This window comes from Diplodia seriata (genome assembly GCF_021436955.1).
Source record: "Diplodia seriata strain FDS-637 chromosome Unknown scaffold_6, whole genome shotgun sequence".
NCBI classification, from domain to species: Eukaryota; Fungi; Ascomycota; class Dothideomycetes; order Botryosphaeriales; family Botryosphaeriaceae; genus Diplodia; species Diplodia seriata.
In genome coordinates, this window is record NW_027117313.1 from 2,010,404 (window position 1) to 2,034,180 (window position 23,777).

A 23,777-nucleotide genomic window follows, 5' to 3' on the forward strand; every position below is an offset into this window, starting at 1 on the left:
GTCTTCTTTGTCTATCGCTCAATCGAGATCCAACACAACCACCCCTCACAGCCTCGCCTCCTCCCCTGCCACCGCCGGATCCACATCACTGAGCACATTCCGATTCACCCAATCCGGCCTCGCGCCCTTTACATAGCCCGGCTCGCTCGCCGCGCCCTCCAGCGCCGCCAGGCTCCCGTCTTCGGCGAAACCGTAGCGGCGGACCTCGCAGTTGCAGAAGCCGGTGCCCTTCTTGGGGTCGTAGTCGGCCCAGTCCTCGATGAGGTAGTGCAGGAAGGCGCCGTGGGTGACGAGCACGACGTTTTGCTCCGGGCGGGCGCGCAGCCAGGCGCGGAGGAGCGCGGCGCGGCGCTCGACGGCGGGGAAGGAGGGCGTGTAGATGCCGCTCTGTTGTCGGCTCGTGTTAGTCGACAATTAAAGGTTCCTCGTGCTTCTCCGCGGGTGTTGAGAGAATGGTAGACCGGAATAGAGGAGAGGAAGTAATGTGGAAGAAAAAATAAAAATAGAAAAAGAACGAGGGGAAAGACAGGGGAACAAACAAACCAACCTTTGAATTCCAGCCCTCCTCCACCAACCCGAAATCCACCTTCGCCCCCAAATCGAACCCGACCGCCGCCGGGTCCACCATCTCGGGCAGCGCGGCCCTCAGCTCGTCGGCGGGGAAGCCCGTGTCGCACGGGTTGGCGGCGACCTCCTGGGCCAGCGGCACGAGGACGAAGGGGACGTCGGGTTGGGCCAGGGCGGCGCCGAAGCAGTACACCGCCGTCTGGATCGTGCGTTTCAGCGGCGACGCCAGGACAGCCGAGATCTTCTCGCTGTCGACGAACTCGTCGCGCAGGGCGGCACATTGGGCGTGGCCGAGTGGGGTGATGTGGGGGTCGCGGAGGTGGTGGCGGCGCTGGAGACGTGTTAGTTCCGGGGAGGACGGGAGTGTGTAGGGTGATTGGAAGTGTTCGTGGTATGTATATTTCTCGACTTCTGGCGGGGCGAGTTGGATGAGAGAGATGTGAGGAAAGCAAGGGGGTTTGGACTTCAGTGGTGGATACCTACGTTGACATTGTGCTCGCCCTCGGCGTGACGGACCAAATAAAGTGTTGGAGGCATGGCGATGGTGGAAGAGGACTGTGCGCAGTGAAATGCAAGTATCGGGCAGTCGCAGGGTAAATTCGATGCTTTTAACGGTACAGATTTTTCTTTTCACCGCCGACTCGGCTTCGCGTCGGTCGTTGCCGAACTTAAAGAGTCACCGCCGATGGCCCGTTTCAGGAGCACTTGGGAGCTATTTTATCGGTTTGGTCAAACCAGGGGTGAAATCCATCACTCTAAAACTTTGCTATTTACAGGGTATCAAAGGAAATTATTGCCCAGAAGCACGACTGAGAAGTGGTACCAATATTTACATAAGCCTTCCTTGTTTGATTTCATATCAACTCTCAACGACGTATGAATACTTGTCAACCTTTCGGCCCCCGCAGCACACCGTCTTCCTAATCAGCTCAACTTCTCCTTGATTGTGTTCCGGGTACTGATCGAGAGGAAAGTAAGTCGTGGTTGATGTTTGCAGGTAGTAAGCCTTCGCTACTTCCGTTGTTCGTCCGCTCGTATTGATGTTCACCTCCAAGGGTAGCGAGGAACAGTCTCGTAGTACGTCACTGGATGGCAGCAGATAGGGCGGCGAGCGTTCTCGCAGAGTCGGCAACTGCGCCATACGTCGTCGGCGTGGCAGTGCGTGCGGTAACCGATAGTCGGTCTCTCCGAATATTCAATGGTGCGAGGGTACCGAGCAGCCCTTCGAACTTCAACCGGCTCGGCGATGTAGTAGTCGCGACTGGTGGAGGTGTGCCTCTCTTCGAAGAAGGAGACTTCAACGGGGCGCCTTCTCCTCTCCAGTTCATACAGTCTGTGCCTCCGGGAAAGCGAGACCTCTTGAAGCCAAAGGCATAAAGACATTGTCGGCTGATTAGATGTTTTGGTTGTTGCAAATGAGAGACGTGTAGATGCGGCTTTTAAGGACGACGGAGAATCAAAGGACAATGAAATGGCGTCGTCGTTGCTCGTGATTGCTTGCCTTGCCTTTGGTGTTCTCGGGAGCTAGCATGACGCACTTTAATAGTCAAAGAAATGGTGGAGCTGACCACCGTTGTTGCACGGGTGGGATGCATGGGGCGGATGCTGAGCCTCATCAATGCGCCACCAAATGCGCCTCAATTGCGCAAAAGGTGAGCACTAACCGCTTACGGACATCTGCCACAGCGTAACGCAGCTTAGCCACACGCACGAGAAACGGGTGGTCAGCCGGCAACGCCTGATGAGGCACGCGAACTGGAGGGGCAGAGCGCAGGTGGAGGCTGAGCTTCATGAAAAAGGTGCAAACGAAAATTTTCAACCGGCTTACCTCGTCCCTTGTTGAAATAAGCAAACTGAATTCGTATGAGCTGGGCCGCCTGAAAGCCTTCGGAACTGCTGCCTTACACATTTCCACACCACTCTGCTCATTCGAATCTTCGAGTGACCCCCCGTTTCTTTTGCCTGAACTTCAGCCTCGTGCGGGCCACGTCATGTGTCCAACAAAAAAGCCCTCGTACAGTTAATGTGACTATATTTCGGAGCCTGGGAACTCAAGACACGTCTTCCTTTGACCCAGATATCCAGTCACTCCGAACCTTGCGTCTCATTTTGCGAACTTTCAAGCCAGCACCTTGTTGAATATTGCTGTCAACCTCTTATGCTTTTCGCCATGCAGAATCTCAGCTTCATCAAATTTTGCGTAAGCAACCGAGAGAAAAAGAAACAAAAAGCGTCTCGCAAAAAAAAAAAAGTATCTTCAAGATATCTCATGTGCTCAGCTCCATCTCCTTGCAAGCGGCTCACATGGTCCGTCTCCGTGCGGTAAGCCGCTTATGGGCTGCCACCACGGTGTTCAGCCGCATGTCTCGGCTCGCTCGAGTCACCAGCATGGCAATGGCTGTCTGTTTGCTTAATGAGCCTCATCGGTCTGATACCGGCAGTCTACCTCCAGTTGGCGCCCGCCACTTCATACTGATGACAAAAAATTATGGATCCAAACGAATCCAAATGCGTTTGGTTTTCTTTTATTCTTTGTAGTGGGTGTATACGTGCCATTGCAATAAGACTACACGATGTTTGACCACAGGTTTGAAGCAAATGTTCAAGTTTGCCTTGGTTTGTTGATCACCCCATGACCTCAATGTTGCCCCTAAAAGAGATCTAAAGTCTCATTTAAACCTTCCGCCATTCCATTTTTTATGAAAGTGAGTATCGCGACTCCCATTCACTGACTCCTACAGTCCCGACTGCAACTTTTCTCATTGGGCGCACGATCTAAAAATGGAAGGAATTGATTCCCCTGGCACACCAGCGGATGTACCAACAGTCAGTGGCGATGCTCTGTATGCTGTCAAGGAGATCACCGGAAAGGGCAAAAGCATCATTGCAACGTCTGCGATCCCGAAGGGCACCCGCATCATATGTGAACAACCCATATTCAAGCTCCCATCCTACTCCCCAAGCACCATCTATATCGCAGGCATTGTCGGAGCAGAATTGCATAAGCTCAGCAAGGACAAGCAACGAGCCTACTTCTCCCTACCAAATCGGTACAAAGCCAAGTACGGTGTGTTCGCCGGCATCGCGCAGACCAACTCATTCCCTCTCGGCTACGACGAAGTCACGGAAATCGGGGTCTTCCTGGAGGCGTCTTGCATCAAGCATGCGTGCAAAGCCAACACGCAGGAAGCCTGGAACCCCAACATAGATCGATTGACCGTCCACGCAGTCAAAGATATCGAAGAAGGAGAGGAGATCACAAGGGACTATCTACCGGATGTCGAAACCTATCCCGATCGCCAAGCGAAGCTGAAGGCCGACTTCGACTTTGATTGCTTGTGCGAGCTTTGCTCACTTCCACCAGAGCAGCGGCAGCAGAGTGATCGGAGGAGAGAGGAAATCACACGGCTCGACGACAAGCTTAATCTAATCTTTCTGACCGAGCCGATGTCATGCTTTAATGACGTGCGCACCGCTCTACATCTACTGGAAGAGGAAGGCATAACTGACTCGAGGGTGCCGAGGTTCTACTACTACGCATTTCAAAATGCCATCTTACACGGAGATCAAGGGAGAGCAAAAATCTTTGTGGATAGGGCGTACACAATCCAGGTTGTCTGTGACGGCGAAGATAGTCCGCAAGCTGAAAAGTTGAGAAGGCTCGTAGAAAAACCTAGCGATCACAGGCTGTATGGAACATCATCAATATGGATGGCAGGGCTGGACAGCATACCGCAAGGTTTAAGCGAACAGGAATTCGAGAATTGGCTTTGGAGGAGCGGCGAGGATTGAAGAAAGAGTCGTTCCTGCGTAGGGTTCCGGGAAGCAATGCACTTTATGAAAAAATAACGGCAGCAAGCTTTGAGAAAAGCATGGAAGCATACAATAAAAAACCCATTTAGTACCTGAATCGAACTAGTGGAAGTGTTGGTGGATATGCCGATGGATCCCGACGACTGAGGAGATAGGCTCAGCCTCAGCATTTTTGATTAATGACGATTTCTACAGGTTTAACCGCGCGCTTTATCAGGGCACAGTTGACGTGCTTTGACGTTGTGTACCCAATGAATAGTGAGCGTCTCGCCAGCTGTGCGGCACAGATTGCCTTGACCAATGAGGCACCCTGACTATGCGGCGCATGTCGTGGCGCATGCGTATTGCCCGCCCCACAGAATGGTTCAGTACACGAGAGGGCTGTGAGGCACGGCAAGGCAACAGCACTTTAGGCTGGCCGCCCATAGGATAAATAGAGAACAGCCGTAGACACAGAAACACTTTCACTTTTCCTCTCATCCAGGGAGCAGTCTTCATCCTATCACTGTCCATTTATCTTCTACATACACTTTTGATCAGCAGGGCCTCCTTCATGGGGCTACAGCGGGTTGTTTGCTTTACAGATTGATTAGGATTAGCGTAGTTTGCTACAGGTGGTATATACTACCGCCAGCAGCCTTTACTAATCGATCATCCTGCTTCACCATCAACTTTACATGGAATACAGCTTGGCATAACTTCCAGCTCTGGTTTGTATTCACCAGTATATCAATTCCTGTAATTGAGCACTGACACTTCACTACAGAACCATGGCATCTTGCAACGTCTGCCGGAAGTCTTTCAACAGTGAACAGGCTCTCCGCCAGCATAGCGAAGACTCTCCTGCTCACAAGCGCCTTGTCCGCTGCGACCACTGCAACAGAAGCTTTCCGAACTCGGAAGCCCTCGCGCAACACACCAGAAACTCTCCAGCCCACAAGAAAAAACATACCTGCCAGACCTGCCAACGCTCATTCCCCAGCTCGGAAGCTCTTGGTCAGCACGTAAACAACTTCTCCGGTCACACCGCCGCCGCCGCCACCGCCGCCGCAGCCTCAAAGCCGACAGCATCTACAGCAACGTCGGCTGCGCCAGCCCAACGCCCCCCGCCATCTCCACCAGCAGCAGCAGCAGCGGCGGCAGCCCCCATCCCCAAACCCAACCAGCCCTACCATCCCTGCGAAACCTGCACTCGCAGCTTCACCACGGCATCCGCCCTGTCCCAACACACCCGCGACTCCCACGCCAGCCCCACGCATCCCTGCCCGTCCTGCCCCCGCCCGCGCTCCTTCCGCAGCGCCTCCGCCCTCGCCCAGCACATCCGCGACACGCCCTCGCATCAGGACAACAACATCAACAACAACAAGAAGAACAAGAAGGAGAATAAGGAGAAGAAGAAGGACAAAAACCCCCGCAACCACAACGCCGCCGCCGCCACCACCCCACTCGACGCCTTCTTCCTCTCCTACGGCCCATCCTTCCGCTACGACCGCACCCTCCCCGCCTCGGACTCGTGGCGCGACCTCTGCACCCACAAGGGGTGGCGGAGAAACAAGTACACCGGCGAGTACGCCGACCCGGACGCCCAGGACGCCCGGGAGCTCTACGTCCTCGCGCTGCGGCTGGAGCTGGAGCTGTGGTTCGGCGGCGAGGACGACCTCAAGAACTGGCAGGCGCTGTGTCGGGCCGTCGGCGTCGTGCCGCCGCCGGAGAGCGAAAAAGAGTGCGAGAGGGCGCTGAGGGGGACGCATGTTAACCTTGTGGATCTGGTGGCGTGGGCGCGGCGGGAGAAGGAGGTGGGGGAAGGGTTGATGGGATATGTGGGATATGGGAACGACAGGGTCAAGGTGTTTGGGAGTGTGGGGGCGTTGGCCGAGTACTGTGCCGTGACAAAGAAGTGGTTCCCGCTGGACGAGGTGGCGGAGGCGGGGAAGCAGGGGGATGGGAAAGTGGTGATTAGGCATTTGTTGAGAAGGTTGAAGTGAGATACTAGCCTCTGGCTATCTACTTTTCTTCTCATGTATGAGGTTTGTTGATGTGGGCATGCACGTAAAGGACAGCATGACTAGTGAGAAAGCCCTGCACTTTCGTCAAACACCACAGGAGAATTAGACAGAGTTGTTGTTTGAATTTGGTATATATTGAGCTGTTGCACTACCCCTAACCCATGTTAGTACTGGTAGTTTGATTCTTCCGGTGCAAGCGCAGAGTTCTCAAGAGACGCTCAACTAAGGCACGGCGTTGCAACTGGTCACAATTTGACATTGAATCCCAATGAACACTGGCCCAAGGCCGGTCTCGACAGCTTCTACTGGCTATGACCTGAAGGTTTGTCAGCGACTATGTCTAACATTGACTTCGACAATTTGATTGATGTGACGGTTGTTCTCAGAGTGTGAATGTTTCTCAACAGGATGTTCAGACAGGGATAAACTGAATGAAAAATTTGAACTCATCATTGGAGGAATTGACGGGCAATGAAGTAGAAGAAAGAAAGTTGTGATGACATACCTTGATGGACTTGGATAGCTCGTGCCGGGACAGTAGCTACGTTAGCCAAGTCTAGTATCACGAAGCGCACTTGCACAGCTAATGTCGACTCTTCGCATCCAACATGTATTTTTCATGTTCTAGACATCTATCGAATTCGTCAGTCGTGCTGCGGTAGGAGCGAGCCGCTTATTTCTCGTAGATCCAAGAGTGCTGGGCCTGCTTCCAGCTCTGGACCTCCTCGGGCTTGAACCAGAGGGCAATCTCCTTCTTGGCGTTCTCAACCGAGTCGGAGCCGTGGCAGACGTTGCGACCAACGTCAATGGCGAAGTCACCACGGATGGTGCCGGGGGCGGAGGCGAGGGGGTTGGTGGCACCGAGGATGGCACGGCCGGTCTTGACGACGTCACGGCCCTCCCAGACCATGGCGGCGACGGGGCCGGAGCCCATGTCTGTTGGTGCGTGTCAGCTTGCGTCGACGTGTCGAGTATAGGGCGGATACGTACAGGCAATCAGACCAGCGAAGAAGGGCTTGTCCGACAGGTCGGCGTAGTGCTTCTCGAGGTGCTCCTTGGAGGGAGTGGTGAGCTTGATGGCAGCGAGCTTGAAGCCGCGGTTCTCGAAGCGGGAGATGATGTTGCCGACAAGGCCACGCTGATGCAGGGGTCAGCAAGGGTCCAGATCTTCAGGGCCGGCAGCGGCGATCGTGGTGTTGGGCTGCGCTCCGCGGCGGCGTTGTGCGCCGAGGAGCTCGTCCAGTAGGGTATTGAGGTGCGCGTGAGCTGCAACGTACCTGAACACCGTCAGGCTTGACGGCAATGAAGCTGCAACGACGGTTAGCTTCACCGCTGGAGCCCCCCGGCGAGGGTTTGGGAGCTCTCAATAGCTCAACGTGGGGGGTTCAACGTACGTCTGCTCGGAAGTCATGATGGCGGAGTGTTGGTGTTGACGGTGAGGAGGTGGCTGTGGTATTTGGGCTTAGGTGCTTGAGGAGGGAGAAGAGAAAAGCGCAGGGGGAGGGGTGTTTTGCATCTTTTGAAGAGGGATGGTGGGGCTGGGCCTCTAGCGCCGCCGGCAGCCAACGGGGGATCGCTCCGCAGTCTCTGGGTCACGTGCAGGCCAAGCTCTCCGCCCGGGGAAAGCTGTCATCTACGATTAGCCTACCCGACAGCTCGCTCTCGCCAGCTTCTCCCGACACCGCTGCCCCAGACCTTGCTGCATACGGACTGCAGCCTGGTATCAACATGCTGTCCGCCGCCATCGCGCCCCGCCGCTGGGCGGCCGTTTTCCTGCTCTTCACGACTCTTTGCGTTTTGTTTACTCCCGCAGGTGCGCCGTTGTCGTCCCAGAGCTCCCAGAGCTCCGCCAATGGATAAATTATACTGATGGACTGCGCCCAGAGATGGTCAAACACGAGCTCTTCAAGACCTGCAATCAATCCGGCTTCTGCAAGCGCAACCGGGACTTTGCCGACAATGCACAGTCTCTGGCCACCAACTGGCAGTCCCCCTACAACCTCGACCCCGCCTCGGTTACCTTCGCCAAGGGCCAATTGTCCGCGACCGTCCTCAAGAAGGTCAATGGCCAGGACGACGTCCGTCTGCCCCTCACCGTGACCTTCCTCGAGTCTGGCACTGCCCGCTTTACCCTCGACGAGGAGAAGCGCCAGAAGGGAGACATCGAACTACGCCACGACAGCAAGGCTCGCAAGGAGCGGTACAATGAGGCGGAGAAGTGGACCATCGTCGGCGGACTGGAGGTTAGCACTGGTGCTGCCATCAGCTCTGAGGCCGACGACGGTACCACCAAGATTGTCTACGGCCCTGCCGGCAAGTACGAGGCCGTCATCAAGCACTCGCCCCTGGCTGTCGACTTCAAGCGCGACGGAAAGACGCAAGTGCAATTCAACGAGCGCGGTCTCCTGAACTTGGAGCACTGGAGGCCCAAGATTGAGAAGGAAAAGAAGGAAGGCGAAGAGGGCGCCGCCGAAGAGGCCGCTCCCGAATCAGCCGAGGATGAGAGCACCTGGTGGGACGAGTCCTTCGGTGGAAACACCGACTCCAAGCCGAGAGGCCCTGAGAGTATTGCTCTTGATATCACCTTCCCCGACTACGAGCACGTCTATGGTATCCCCGAGCACGCCAGCTCCCTCTCCCTCAAGGAGACTCGGTAAGCCGCACCTCCAAACAATGCCAAGCATGGACTAACCTTCCTCAGTGGTGGTGATGGCGCCTACTCTGAGCCTTACCGCCTCTACAATGCCGATGTTTTCGAATACCTTATGGACAGCCCCATGACTCTCTATGGAGCCATTCCCTTCATGCAGGCCCACCGCAAGGACTCCACCGTCGGTGTCTTCTGGCTCAACGCAGCTGAGACCTGGATCGATGTCATCAAGGCCAAGAGCGCTGCCAATGCTCTCAGCCTCGGTGTTGCCGGCCATACGGACACCAAGACCCATTGGATTTCGGAAAGTGGCCTTATTGATGTTTTTGTCTTCCTCGGCCCGGAGCCTAAGGACGTGATCAAGAGCTATAGCGAGCTCACCGGTTACACTCAGCTGCCCCAAGAGTTCGCCATTGCCTACCACCAGTGCAGGTGGAACTATGTCACCGATGAGGATGTCATGGATGTCGACCGCAAGTTTGACAAGCACGACATTCCCTACGATGTCATCTGGCTTGATATTGAGTACACCCATGAGAAGAAGTACTTCACCTGGGACCCGATGACTTTCCCCAAGGCTCTGGAGATGCACGAGCACCTCGACAAGCATGACCGCAAACTTGTCGCCATCATTGATCCTCACATCAAAAATGTTGCTGACTACCCCATCATTGATGAGCTGAAGAGCAAGGATCTCGCTGCCAAGAACAAGGACGGCAACCAGTACGAGGGCTGGTGCTGGCCGGGTTCTTCCTACTGGGTCGATTGCTTTAACCCTGCTGCTATCGATTGGTGGAAGAGCCTTTTCAAGTACGACAAGTTCCTGGGAACTGCCCCGAACACCTTCATCTGGAACGACATGAACGAGCCGTCCGTGTTTAACGGGCCTGAGACTACCATGCCCAAGGATAACTTGCACTTCGGCAATTGGGAGCACCGTGACGTACACAATCTCAACGGGCTTACCTTCCACAATGCCACCTATGAGGCTATGATCCAGCGTAAGAAGGGCGAGGCTATCCGTCCATTCGTTCTGACCCGTTCCTTCTACTCTGGGAGCCAGCGACTTGGCGCCATGTGGACTGGTGACAACCAGGCCAACTGGGACCACCTCGCAGCTTCGATCCCCATGGTCCTCACCCAGAACATTGCCGGCTTCCCCTTCGCTGGTGCTGATGTTGGCGGCTTCTTCGGTAACCCCAGCAAGGATCTCCTTACCCGCTGGTACCAGGCGGGTGCTTTCTACCCCTTCTTCCGCGGACACGCTCACATCGATACCCGTCGCCGTGAGCCTTATCTCGCCGGTGCGCCATACACTGAGATCATCGCGCAGGCTCTTCGCCTGCGCTATGCTCTCCTCCCCGCCTGGTATACCGCTTTCCACGAAGCCAGCGTCTCCGGCGTCCCCATCATCCGTCCCAACTACTATGTTCACCCAACCGACGAGAAGGGTTTCGCCATCGACGACCAGCTCTATCTTGGCTCCACCGGTCTCCTTGCCAAGCCTGTCGTCACCGAGGGCGCGGAAAGCGTCGATATCTACATCGCTGACGATGAACCCTACTACGACTACTTTGACTACACGCTTCACACTGGCCCGGGTACTAAGACTATCGCTGCGCCGCTCGACAAAATTCCCTTGCTTATGCAGGGCGGCCACATCATCCCGCGCCGTGACCGCCCGCGCCGCAGCTCTGGCCTGATGAAGTACGACCCCTACACGCTTATCGTCGTGCTGGGTAAGGACGGCACCGCTTCAGGCGAGCTGTACGTCGACGACGGCGAGACTTTCGACTATCAGCAGGGCGCGTATATCCACCGCCGCTTCCTGTTCGACACCACCACCAAGGCCCTCACCTCTGTCGACGTCGGCATCTCTGGCGCCAAGACCTCCGCCTACCTCAAGGCCATGGCCAAGGTGCGCGTCGAGAAGGTCATCGTCGTCGGCGCGCCCGCCGAGTGGGAGACTTCGGAGCACGTCTTCGTCAGCGAGGAGGGCGCCAAGGAGAGCCAGCGCAGGCGCAAGGTGGCCATCAGCTACACCAAGGCCCAAGGCGGCAAGGCGGCATTCGCCGTCGTCAGAGATCCCAAGGTCAGCATCACCAAGGGATGGAAGATCGACTTCGGTGGCGAGGCGGCGGATGAGCACCACGGACACGCGCATTAGATATTGGACCGGATTGGAAATGACGATATAGATGAGTGAAAGATGAAGAGGTGGGTGGTGGAGGTGGAAGGAAAAAGGGAAGAATCACGATAGACACGAGCGCACTTTCTTTAGTTTGTGTATACACGATGTTTGGAAGCGAAGAACGGTGTCAAAAGATATTTGGGAGCGTGATTGTGTAAAAACGACTCTGCTTTTCCCTATCCTGAATTGCCGAAAGTGCTGTGCAATATACAGAAGCAGTCATTTCACCACTTCAGACCTAACCCAATGCCATCATCATCGCCACGATCCCATGATACCCACGCAATGTCACGAACAACGAAACAACATTGTCCTCTGCCGAAAGCGATGGTCACAGAAAGCTCCGGAAATGGTCCCTCGCCGAGTTCTTCTGCTTCCCCCTTTCTTCCTCCGCCTCCCCATTCTCTTCCACCGCCACCACGCTCTCGCTCTCCCCTTCCTTCCTCCCTGGCTCTCCTCTCACGTTTCCGCTCTTCTCCGCTTCCTCCTCGACCTTGACGTCCTCCCTACCGGCAATGGCAGCAACAGCAGCGCCATCGCCGCCGCCACCGCTGACCCACCACTCCCTCATCTCCCACGCGCGCCGCCTCTCCTCATCGCCATACTCGACCGGCGGCCCGTGCACCTCTTCCTTCGACGCGCCGCTGACGGGGTTGTAGTGTCGATGATGATGACGGTTGCGCCGCGACGTCATCGCCTCCTTTTCGCCGCCGTTCTTCGGCCCGTCGACATCCATCCCTTCCCTTTCTTCCGACGAGCCCTTCTGCTGCTGCTGCGGTTGGTCAACCTCTTGCTCCTCCTGCCCGGAAGGCGCGACCGCGCCCCAGAGCCCGCTCATGACGTCCGCCCAGATCGGCCTGGTCGAGTCCATGATGGTGCTCTTCCGCTTCTCGTTCTTGCTCTCTTCTTGCTCTCGCTCACCGCTTCTTCCATTTGCTGCTTCGTTCTTGTCGTCGGGCACGGCCGGCTCGGACTGGGCCGGCGGCCCGCCGCGGTATCGAAAGACGCACCAGGCGCTCTCCTCGCCGCTCACCAGCATCGCGCCCTTCTTGCTGCTCTTGACCGCGAAGCCGCGCAGCAGCACCGCGTCGCCCACGTCCAGCTCCGGCAGCGCCGCTTTCCATGGCCGGAAGACCTGGACGCGGACCGTCTTGTCGTTGGCGCCCTCGCCGCCATTTCCATCGCCGAGGTCGAGCAAGCTCGCGTCCGTGATGCTGAAGATGGTGTGGTAGTCGCGCGGGCCGGCGGCGGCGCGGACGGGAGGCTTGTTGGGGCGGGTGCAGACGGCGAGGATGTCGACGAGCTGGGAGGGTGAGTTGATGTAGGAGCGCAGGTTGGCGAGCGAGGTGAAGTACGAGTATGAGGTGCGGGTTCCTTGCGAAAGAGACTCTTGGAGCTGTTGCTGAGATGGGAAGGAGTGACGAGGCGGCGGGGACGTTTGTTTTATGGCGACAGCGGTTTGCAGCGACGACTGGCTGGGCTCGACGAGGGTCGTGTCGTCTGCTGGTTTCGGTGACTGAGTCATTGCGACGGCGTCGGATTTTTGCGACTGGCTGGGCTCAATCAAGGTGGTGTCGTCCGTCAATTTCGGTGAGCGAGAAATTTCAGCAACGTCGTTGGTCATGACTGTGTCTTGGGAGGTTATATAGTCCTGCTGCTGTTTGACGCTTGGTTGGACGACGGTTTGCGTGTCCGCCGATTTCAATGGGTGAGACAGAGCAACGACGTCGTCGGTCATTGCAGTGTCTTGGGTGGCTGCGTCGTCCAGCCGCTGTTTGACATCTAGTTGGGCGACAGTTGGTGTGTCTGTCGCTTGAGAGGTGCTGGACGTCGTACGTGTTGCCTGTGTCAGACGAGGAGTGGGTGGGAAGTGGCTGTCATGTGCCTTTTGCGCATCAGGCTGCAGCTGGGACGGCTTCCAGCTAGCTTCGGTGCTGTACTGACTCGCTTCGGGGGTGATAATGCTGCTTTCTTGTAGAGGTTGAGGACGGCCTGCTAGCCTCGCCGAATCAAGGGCAGCCTCAATCGGGGGTGATGACCGCAAGGCTTCCAGATGCTCATGTTGCACAACCGGGGTTTGGCTGGTATCGAGTGTGTCATCAGTGATCCGAGATTGTTCGATGTGGTTATTTGGCGGCGCTGCAACGTCTTCAACCTGACTCTCTTGTACAACCTCTTCTTGTTCAGGCGGAGACCGAGCTCGTACAGTCTGTTGAGACTCATCATCTCCTACTGACTGCGTGATCTGCTCCTCACGCAAGGTTTCGAACGGAAACTGTGAGGTTCTCATTGCGTGTATAATGCTTGAATCGTCTTGCAGCATCGAAGAATGTATAGGACCGGCCTTATCAAATTCATCTCGGAGGACTGAGGATTGCTTGCTTTGAGCTTCCGGCTCGAACACTTCTTGAGACGAATGTTGGCGTTCCCCTTGACCGTCTTTCTTCTTAGTGCCCCACTCGAAATTGAGCTCAGGAAAAGGCGAAGAAGAGCGATCGGCAAATAAGTCTTCATCCGAATCGCCTTCCAGTTCTTTCTGAAGTCTAAGGTTCTGTGCTTCCTGGTGATCTTCAACAGAGCCTTGACTAGCATGTGGAGAAGCCTCCAAAGTCGATTCGAGGGCAACAGGCGTGATTGGGCTGACGGGTGGCCGCTCTAAGCTTTCCTCCCGAGTCTGCTGCTCCATTTGAGAAACATCACCAAGAATTTGACTTGGCTCTAAGCCAGCAGACGGCTCAAATTCTTCGGGCGCGGCGCTGCCAGAAGGAATGGATGGCGATGACGGCCTCTGCGTCGAAATTGACGCATTGGAGTCCCATTCGCACTCTGAATCCTTGACTTCTGTCCTTCTACGCCGCTGAGCAACACGAGCCGCAACTCCGGAAGCTCCTTGCGACGCATGCGGCGTCCGTGATGTTTGGGAGGAACGAAGACTGCGTTTCTGGCTCGTAGAGGGTGCAGACGTATCAGCTAGCGAGACGGTATCAACTGTTGACTGACGCGTTTCTCGGTGCTGAGAAGCTGATTCTTGTGTATGCTGGCGCGTCTTGCGCCGTGTCTGCGGAGTCGAGGGAGGACCAAGAGAAGAGCTTAAGTTTGCCTGCGTCAAAGGTGGCGCTTCTACCTGAGGAGCTGGCCGAGCAAGCTGGAGGTCTTTGGGCAAGGCGTCTGTTCCAGTAGCTTGCTCTTGATCGGCAGATGGCTTCTGACGAACGATGGGCGAAATCATTTGCGCCTCCGCAGAAACATCAGTAGATGATCGCTCCTCCTCTTCGGAGCTGTCGCTTCCTAAGTCAACAATCTCTACCGCGGAAGAAGCTGGAGGCTTCCCTGCTTGCAAGGTAGATGGGTCGCGCATCCGCTTTTGTGGGGTACTGATAGGCGTTCCTTCGTTCGCTTTGCCTTCATTCCGTGCCCTGGGAGTAGATGCAGCCTCGGAGGGAGTAGCGGCAGCGGCATCTGGCATGTCCCAATCGTCATCCTCGAACGCAGGCAGAGGCGTATCCTCATTGGCTGGCAACTCGGTCCCAGAGGGATGTATATCCAGTCCTTCTCCAGGTACATGCTTCTCTGTCTCCAGCATTAGAGATCCGTGTTCTTCAGCAACTGAGTCTTGAGGACCTGAGGTACGCAAGTCTTCATGTACTGTCGATTGTGCGACATCATGCATATGTTTTGTCGCCTGCTCACTATCGGGCGCAATGCTTCGACGTGGGGAGTCTGGTGTATCGGCTTCAACAGGGAGGCCAATAACGGAATGGTCAGACTGGGTTTCCTGCTGTGACTCCACACTCTCGGCCTTTTCGCGAGACCCCCTGCGAGGTGCGCGTACGGCAGACAATACAGAGCCATCAAGACCGAAATAATGAAGAGTTTCCTCACGGATTGTCAGCTTAGGCTCTTCCTGGGGGACATTCGGGGCTTGGTCCAGCATTTGGGCCACCTGGTCGGCCCTAGGCTCTTCTGGCTCACTTGAAACGGCTTCCAAGGCCTCTTGAGACGCCTGAGCAACCGAAATGGCCGTAGCTGGTCGTATCACGTGGTCTTCTTGTTTTTCCAGGCCAGCATCAGCGAGAGTTGAAGCTTGTTCAGGGAGTGAGCTAGGATGTGCATCCATGTACGAAGACGCTTCTGTCGCGCTCGGGAAAGGGGATGGCAATGGTAAAGCCGTTGAAGTAACCGGTTGCAGCTGCGGAGTAGACGGAGCATTGACGGGACCAATGAGCGGCGTTCCTGCGGGTGACTTTGAGGTTCTGTCATCCGATTGTGGCAGAAGCAGTACAGGTGGAGGCATGGTAGGAGCAGCAGGCACCGCAGCAAGACTAGACGATGGAGCTGCCCCTGATACCCCTGCTGGCTGATGTTCTATATCGGCAGACCGCAGATCTGTTGATTCGCCTTGCTTTCCTCTTACCAGACCAGACAAAGTAGCGCGATCCTCAAGTTTCTCGAGCTGCATCTTAAAGTCCTGAGTTGCATCACTTGCAGGCCTTTCCAAATGCTCATGGCTCTCGGCTACATCACGACCAGGCCCGATGAGTTGTTTCATGGTGTTTGATCCCATGGGTTGGCCAGATTTTCGTTCACTGGGGGGTCTTTCCATGAGTTGCTCGTCTTCGCTCGTGTCTTCTTCTGTGCTAGACAAGCGAATTGGCGCTGCCTGAGCTCTGTTATCACGCCTCGCCTCTAGGCCTTCATTTTCCCAATGTTCCACTTCTTGTTCTCCGGGAATCACCTGGGTGAAACTTGTCTCAAGGACCTCAATACCATCGTCATCAGACTCCAGCTCGGTGTCTCCCGCGGACTCCTCAATACGTATTGATGCTGCAGCACTTGGAGCAGCTACATCAGTGTCAGTGACCACAGATGGTAGTGATTCGGCATCTGAATCTCCCTGGATATCTTCAGCATCCTGTAATGAGAATTGCGCTGCGGGTTCGTCTTCCGGCTCGCCCGGAAAGACATCTATTTCGGTGTCCTCTTCTTGGCCTTCATGGGTTTCCTCAAGGTATTGCTCATAGAGAGTGTCATCTTGTTCCTTGAGACTTTCCCGCATATGCCCCTTCTCTACTGGGCGAGCGCGACTGTGCTCAGCCATTAAGGGCGTGTGTTCACTGGGGAAGGACTCAGGCACCAATACTTCTCCCTCATCTGCTTCAGGCTCCTCGAGCGTGTTAGTTGCAGAGTCGGGTGTTTCGGGAAGCGCAGGAGCAGGAGGTTCGAAAGCAGAAACCCTTTCGCTGGGACTAGCAAGGCCATCTTCGTCCACGGATATGGCGTCGCCCTTCTCAGGAGACGGCGTCCGAGCGGCATAAGTCCAAACACCAATGTTCTTGAAGGATGTCCTCCTCCGTTTTCGGCTCTTTGACTCGTCCTCGTCGGCGAAGATATCATAGTCGGAGAACGACTCGCCAGAGAGGCGGCCGTGTCTCAGGAAGGCCGGTGAGGACCAGGTGTTGAAGCGTAATCCCTCGGCGCTGAACCTGCCAACAATCTTGCTTGGAGTGTTGAAGAGAGCCTCCTCTTCTTCCTCGACTTCTTCTGGCTCCGGGGTGCTGCGCTCAACTTGGATGTTTGCGAATTGCTTGCCGTCGCGAGTGACAAGCATGGCCAACCTGTCTCTGAAGCCTACTTCCCAGTCCACACTCTTTCCCGGGGTACGCACAACCTCCTCCTCGCCACTTGACTGCAGCCATTGTACACCGCCGAGCTTCAGTACGACCTTGTCTCCAATGCCAAGTTGCGACTTCGCAACAGCGTAGGCGGCGTCTCCAAAGAACTGGGCGCGGACCTGGCCACGGCGACGGCGCAGACGGAAGTCAGGGTCGGCGAGAAGCAGGGCGCAAGTGCGAGTCGAAGAAGAATAAGGCCAAAGGATGGTGACAACGGCGGTAATGGACTTCGTAGCCGGCGCAGGCAAGGAAGGGTGGAGGGTTGCAATGGGGATGCGCTCGGATGCGACGGAGGCCATGGCGGTATGGTGATCCAGGCCAGTGCTATGACGGTGGACAGGAAGTGAGCTGCATGGCGAAAGAGAGTGGACGTTTTCACGCGGAAGCGTTTGGAGTGCGAAGGAGTGGCGCGCGAACGGCAGTCGCGTCGGCGGAGGCGTGCTCCTGCCGGCTAAGGCGCGTGCGCACACTAATCACGCAGCCCCGCGCCCTACCCGGCGATCTCACGCCTCAACGCCGCACGACGAACTCTGCACTCACGTCACGGGCACTATGTTACGTATATTTATCGGGTCCGACAGGAAAAGTACACTATGCCGACACACAAACCCATTCCTGCAAGTCATTCAGTCCCCAAAGTCACCTGAATAGGCTCTCGGTGGCTTTATTGGTGAGATGCAGGCAACACTGTCGTCTCTTCTCCAATCCGCTTCTACCACCGACTTCTTTGTCACCAAGATCCCATGTGTCTCCTGAGGCGCCGGGATCCAACTCGTTGGCCTGGATGCTGTGCACATCGCATCGGTCCTCGAGCCCCAGCTCCAGTTTTGCACCCAGACACTGGGTCCAACTGGGCCTTCGGGAATCGTCGGCAACCGCATGTTTCCCTGCGACGGCCCGGCCGTATCAAGGAGCCACGGAAACACCTTGCCCAACAGCGGCTTCATTACCATGAGCGACGCGCATATGATTCCGACATTGGCCTCGATGGTTGACCACACGATCGCTGAGACCCCCCCTTCTGGACGCCCTCGGTTAGCATGCTCCTCTACTTCACAGGCTGCTCAGCACTCACCTTCCGCCTTGCCTTCCTTAGAGTACATCTGAACTAGCGCCAGACGCAACACACTGACGATGCAAACACTGCCACATGCGTTAGCGGGACGGCCGACCGGGCTGCTGACAGGGTTTCTTACAATCCACCAAGGGCAAACACCGCCGTTAATCCAAGCTTTTGCCTTATGGGCAGGCGCAACCTCCTGAGCAGCGGCATTGGTAGTAGCCAGACGATGAAATCCATGATGATACCAATGGAAGAGGTTGCCACCCAGTATGTCTCCGGATCCCTGCAGTTTCCGGGCACGCGAGGGTCCCAGTATCTTCGCACAGGATGGCACATGAATATGCCACCGAAGAACCCGTACAGAGCTGCTCCGAGGACTACGGCGAGCAATGCTTTACACAGCTTCTGAGCCCAACAATCATGAAAGAGTCGGAGATATTGGAGAAGGAATGACGACTTGGTTGCATTTATGAGAATGTGGTACAGCAAATTGCTGCAGAGAACCAGCTGCAGAATTCATTAGGTCAGTATGAGTTTTTGAGCTGTCCTTGCAGAGTTGGGTCGTCCTTACCAGAGCCAGCTTCGACACATTTTCTTCTTCCTCATCCCACCTATGGCCGACCATCCTAGATGCGACGTAGACCTCGCCGCCTACTACACCAGTCATCGCAATGGACAGTATCTAAGCTTTTGGTCAGCAGGGACTTCGACGCTAGTCACGCCCGACTTACAAGAGCGCAAAGTATAAACCAGTCCTCAGGCTTCACTGTCCGCGTGATGCACGCTCTCGAGTACCATCTCAACGTTACGGCAACAGTCGCGAGGACCGTGAAGACCAGTGCTGGTAACAGCGCATGCCATCCTATTTCAATCGGTGCCCTGGCCTCTACAGTCGGGGATTTTCGTTCCACGTGCGCGTATAAAAGCGGCGAGACATCTCTAACGAACAGGTTGCAGTGACGCCAGATTTGCGGCTCTTTGGGTCTCTCAAGTATCATCTCTGGCGAGAGCCTAGGCTGTCGAGGGCGGAAATAGGTGGGAGTTCCTTTCGCTATGCTGCAGGCGCCGCCGTGCGATTAAAGGGCACACTCGTCCGAAGGCTGCCGACAAAGAAGCGAAGGTACATCTTACAAAACAGCCTCCATCAAGTTCTAGATTCATCCCTGGTTTCCATCTTCTCTCTAAAGCAGAGCACGCGCCTTTCGCGAATAGACTTTGGAAGTTCCCATGGCGCACGATGACCGCTCTCAGCAATGGCCAATAAGACACCGCAACCGGCTTGCCTCACGGCCACACACGTCTTGGCCGTTAGCAAAGTAGCTGCCGGCGTATAAGGCGCAGTAGCGCCCGTAGGACAGCAGATAGAAGACTAGGGGCGCGTTTTATAACCAGATATAATCAGCCGTTATATTACCCCATATTAATATAAAGGGGGGTGTTTTAGCCGATATAACACATAATAATAACGAATATAAATACTAAACCGTATTAGATATCGCGCTAAGACATTTAGAGAAGCTAACGAGATAGTAGTTAAGAGTAATATATCTATTATATTTCTACTAAATTAGACTTAGCGTAACTACTATTAGTTATAAAGAATAGTATTTAAACTAATCTTATTTCTTCGCCTATATCTCTCTCTTACTTACTATTTTATCGTCTTATATTTATAGCTTTAATACCGAGAATTTACTTAAATTACCTTTATATAGCCCGAATTCTAGTTTAAATAATACGTATTTAGAGTCTTCTTTTTACGAGTATCTTTAATCTTATAGCCGAGTAAGTAAGTCGTAAGAGAATATAATAGATCGTAAAGTTATTTTAAAGTAAAATTCTTATTACTTAAGTACGATACGGGCCGCCGTAAATAATATATAATCTTATTAAATTTAGCTAAAAGATATTTAAGTCGTTATTAAAAAGAGTTAAGAGTCTTAGATTATAAAAATTGCGCTTCGTATTTACAACGTAAAAGCTAGTTATCTTTATATAAATTTATTAATATAAGATTACTTATTACGGCGCGCGTCTTATCTTTTCTTATTTAATAGTAACGATTAATATTATCTTTTATAAAATTCTCTACGTACTAGTTCTACTTTATTAGTAGATTATAGTATTACCGGCGGATAACTACGTATTACCGCGGCTATAGTAGAAGAAGAAGAATAGACCGTTTTATAAAGCTATTAAATATCTAAATAGTACGTTCGTTTTAATCTAAATAGATAACGATAAATAGTAAGACGCGTAAAGAAATAGATATTAAAATCTCGTTTAAATAATACTAGTAGTTTATAACTTTAAGTTTAACTTCGTATACGTCTTATTTAGTATAGAAGAATTAGCTTACGATAACTAGATATTAAAGGCCGTAGCGACGAATAAGAGCTTTACTATATTTAAGAGATAATACTATCTTACGAATACTAGATATACTACTTAAACGAGTTCTTTAGTAGTAACTTTTTATATTAACGTAGTATACTATCTTCGTAAGCTTAAGTAGCGTAACTAAAAGCTAAAAAATTATTATAAGCTATTTAATATACGTTACTCTTTATTAAAAAGTATAATCGAGCATTATATTAGTATTTAGAAAAAGCGCTTTAAGATTCTTATTTAGTAGCGCGAGAGCTTTAAAGTTAGTATCTAAATAGATCTAGTACTAGTAATAGTAGCGCTTTATAACTACTATAATATTAGCGATAAGAATTCGTTTAAAGAGTAAGATTTAGTATTACGTAATAAGAAGAAGTAGCGGGTTAAGACCGCTTATAACGCTCGTAAAGAGGCGAAAAATCGATAGTATAAAAAAGCTTACGTATAAGCTACTTTAAAGTAGTAAATCTCGTTTTAAAGGCGTAAAATACTTACGCGCGATCTCTAGATAAACTATACTATAGTAACTAGAGCGATAAAGAAAAAGAGCTTCGTAGTAGAGAAGTTAAAAGAGCGGTAAGAATAAGAAGAAGAAGTAGATAAAAGTAGTAAGAAGCGTAGTTAAAGTAGCGGCTACGCCGCCGTAAGTAGTAGCTATTTTCGTTACTATAACTACTAAGACTATTAATCTTCTTTTAATCTTATATTTTTCTATATAAATTATATATATAATTAAGCGAATATTAAAGAACTACTATCTATAATATCTAGATTTAAAGTAATAACGTAATTTTTATACGAGCGTCTTTTTACTTAGTACTACTACTCTCTATTCGTCTCTTTTTATTTACGCCGTCTAAATAACTCTTCTTAATACTAGTTTAGTTAGCGGCGATTTACTACTTTAATAGTAGTCTCTTTAGATATCGTACGTAGTTCTTCTTCTTAAGAGCGTTAAATATAGCGGCTACTAACTTATATTTAAAGACGCATAGGGCTAATATACGATTATATAAGTTAAAGCGGCGAAATTTTTACTAAAGCTTATCTATCGTCTTAATATCCGTTAACGGCGTTAGTAGCTATTATAGTATAACGATAGGCTTCTTTTACTAAGCTTCGGAGTCGCTTAGTAGATAGATTAAACTAAAGGGTTTATTTTAAAAAGATAAAAGAAAAATAATAATAATTAAATAAGAAGATATTACGTAATTATACGATATATAATAAGCCGATTACCTCTAAATTAATAGAGTTTAAATTAGAACTTTAAGTTAACTACGAAGGGTTAAGATACTAGCTAAGAAAGTATATCTATATACTATAGAAAAGCTAGTTATAATCTAATATTTAGTAATTTAATCTACTAAGAGTTTAAACTACTAAACTTACGAGTTTAAAAGTTTAGAGTACTAAGCTTTTAAACTCTTTAAACTAGTAAATAAGTAGATCGTACGTAACGTCGGCGCTTTAAGTAGCTTTTTAAAATTCTAACTTTTAGCTTTCGTCGCTACTAGTTAAACGTAATTACTATCTTACTTATATTTACGCCTCTACGTCTACTTTCTACTTTCTAGATCTTATATTTCTTACGAGACTATAATTCGACTAGACTATAAAGTCTCTACGATTCTACTTTTTCTATAAGCCTTCTATTACGTATAGTTATTCGCTTCGTCGAGGTTTCTTATAGGCGTTCTTCTCGTATAGGCTTTAACTACTATCTAAGTCTAGTTTCGTAGGCGCTAAATTTTCTTACGCCTAATCTTTTTATACGGGATTTCTAGCCGTACGACTTTACCGCCCGTAAGGCTCGTTAACTCTTACGGTACTTTCTTTCGTACGGGCTTTTAGCCCTTAGAGTTATAAAGGCCTTATACTCTAGAGTTCGTAATACTATTCTCTATCTTAAGAATCTTCGACTTAAAGATTTACCGTTCGTATATATTTTTTATTATTTTAGTAATTTTCTCTTTTTCTTTCTTCTTCTTACTTATAAGTTCTTATTATACCTTCGAAGTATTTTCGCGACGAGTTAGCTTATCGTATAAAGTTATCTACCGCTACTACTCTCGCTTCTATTACGCGTGCTTACTTTAACTACGAAGCTAACGATCGCGTCTATCGCGTAGATTCTTGTTCTTTTCGTTATAGAGAGTATATTACGCGGGGTTTAAGTATATATAATACGTAGCGTTTTTCTATAGCGGCTAGTAAGTCTTCTTTCTCTTCTTTATCTTCTCTATTAATTAACTAGTAAATCGTCTTCGCCGTTAGTAAGAGCGAATTCGGGCTAAAGAGAAAATTAAGTATAACGCTCTTTAGACTTTCTTAAAGAAGTTAAAGAAACTTTAGTTATAGACTAAAAAGCGTATTTAGTTAACTTCTACTAAGTTATCTCGCCTTTATAAGTAGCGTCGTCTACTTAAAGAGCGGGGCTTTACTATTCTTAATTAAGTTTCTATTACTAAGAATATTACTACTTTAAAAGAGAAGAATCGTATAGCGTTAAAGCGATTAGCTACTAGAGATTTTATTAACTCTAAAAATACTAAAAAGAGGCGATCGTTAAAGCGTTTACGTAGCGAGTTCTTAGCTAATACTAGTATAAATTCTACTAGTTCTTCGAGTTTTACTACGCCGCTAGAGTTATTTAAGCCGGTCGATCGAGCGCGAGCTACGTCTTTATTCGATTTCGAGGCTTTTCTCTTAGGCGAGATATTAATATAGAACGCTTAGAATTTTAACGGTAGAATTCTATAATAAGAGCTCTATAGCCGTTATAATTTTTTAATAGTTTCTAGATATTATTCTAGTTTTCTTTCTACTTAATTAAGTAGTAAAACTAACCGTTAGAGTAGCCGCTATCGAGAATCTTCTCTACTATCTAATCTTTATTTTTATTAGCGTCTAGATTTTTAAGTACTATTTCTTTCGTTTATTAGACTAGTATAGCGTTTTAAGGTACCGGTTTAAGAAGTCTAATATAGAATACTAGATTAATTCTTATATTATTAGATAGCTTAAGACGGTAGTTAACTTCGCCTAGTTTTTTCTTAATTTCGAATAGTCTAATTTTCTTAAAGTCTAGTTTATTATTAGATCGCCGTATTTTAATATTTTTTCTAAGAAGATAGACTTTATTTCTCTTTTTTAGCTTCGGTGCCTTTTAGTACCGTCTATTATAATAACGAAATATTAGATATTCGTTAAATTCGATATCGAGATAAAGCTAGTCGTATAACGCCTTTAGCTAGTCTACTTTAAAGATTTTTTTCTAGATAAGCGATTCGCTAAATATTAGTTCTTAGTAAGCTATTAGCTTATATTCGTAGTTAGTATAGAACGGAGATTTTTAAGTTACTAACGCCTTCGAGCTATTATACGCGAACTAGGCTAAGAGTAATAGTTTAATCTAATCGTTCTA

General features: G+C 50.9%; 6 protein-coding genes across 6 annotated transcripts; 3 read left to right on the top strand and 3 right to left on the bottom strand.

Annotated features, from left to right (window-relative positions):
- Positions 1 to 45: 45 nt before the first annotated feature.
- On the bottom strand, positions 46 to 1,058 carry SLS55_006500 (uncharacterized protein; the record flags this gene model as incomplete). Its single annotated transcript, XM_066777929.1, has 2 exons — positions 46 to 397; positions 1,051 to 1,058. 2 exons carry the CDS (start codon positions 1,056 to 1,058, stop codon positions 46 to 48), a joined length of 360 nt encoding a protein of 119 aa, XP_066632024.1.
- Positions 1,059 to 3,308: 2,250 nt separating this feature from the next.
- Positions 3,309 to 4,359, top strand: SLS55_006501 (uncharacterized protein; the record flags this gene model as incomplete). Its single annotated transcript, XM_066777930.1, has 1 exon — positions 3,309 to 4,359. A coding segment is annotated over one exon (1,051 nt), but the record flags the coding sequence as incomplete, so codon positions are not given.
- A 381-nt stretch (positions 4,360 to 4,740) lies between these two features.
- On the top strand, positions 4,741 to 6,365 carry SLS55_006502 (uncharacterized protein; the record flags this gene model as incomplete). Its single annotated transcript, XM_066777931.1, has 2 exons — positions 4,741 to 4,748; positions 5,678 to 6,365. 2 exons carry the CDS (start codon positions 4,741 to 4,743, stop codon positions 6,363 to 6,365), a joined length of 696 nt encoding a protein of 231 aa, XP_066632026.1.
- Positions 6,366 to 7,059: 694 nt separating this feature from the next.
- ndk1 (nucleoside diphosphate kinase Ndk1) lies at positions 7,060 to 7,797 on the bottom strand (the record flags this gene model as incomplete). Its single annotated transcript, XM_066777932.1, has 4 exons — positions 7,060 to 7,322; positions 7,377 to 7,524; positions 7,664 to 7,694; positions 7,781 to 7,797. 4 exons carry the CDS (start codon positions 7,795 to 7,797, stop codon positions 7,060 to 7,062), a joined length of 459 nt encoding a protein of 152 aa, XP_066632027.1.
- Positions 7,798 to 8,114: 317 nt separating this feature from the next.
- On the top strand, positions 8,115 to 11,203 carry ROT2 (glucosidase II; the record flags this gene model as incomplete). The annotated part of the gene is made up of 3 exons (XM_066777933.1): positions 8,115 to 8,199; positions 8,271 to 9,039; positions 9,088 to 11,203. The coding sequence occupies 3 exons, from the start codon at positions 8,115 to 8,117 to the stop codon at positions 11,201 to 11,203; spliced, it is 2,970 nt and encodes a 989-aa protein (XP_066632028.1).
- A 355-nt stretch (positions 11,204 to 11,558) lies between these two features.
- Positions 11,559 to 17,512, bottom strand: SLS55_006505 (uncharacterized protein; the record flags this gene model as incomplete). The annotated part of the gene is made up of 2 exons (XM_066777934.1): positions 11,559 to 17,223; positions 17,505 to 17,512. 2 exons carry the CDS (start codon positions 17,510 to 17,512, stop codon positions 11,559 to 11,561), a joined length of 5,673 nt encoding a protein of 1,890 aa, XP_066632029.1.
- Between the last annotated feature and the right edge of the window lie 6,265 nt (positions 17,513 to 23,777).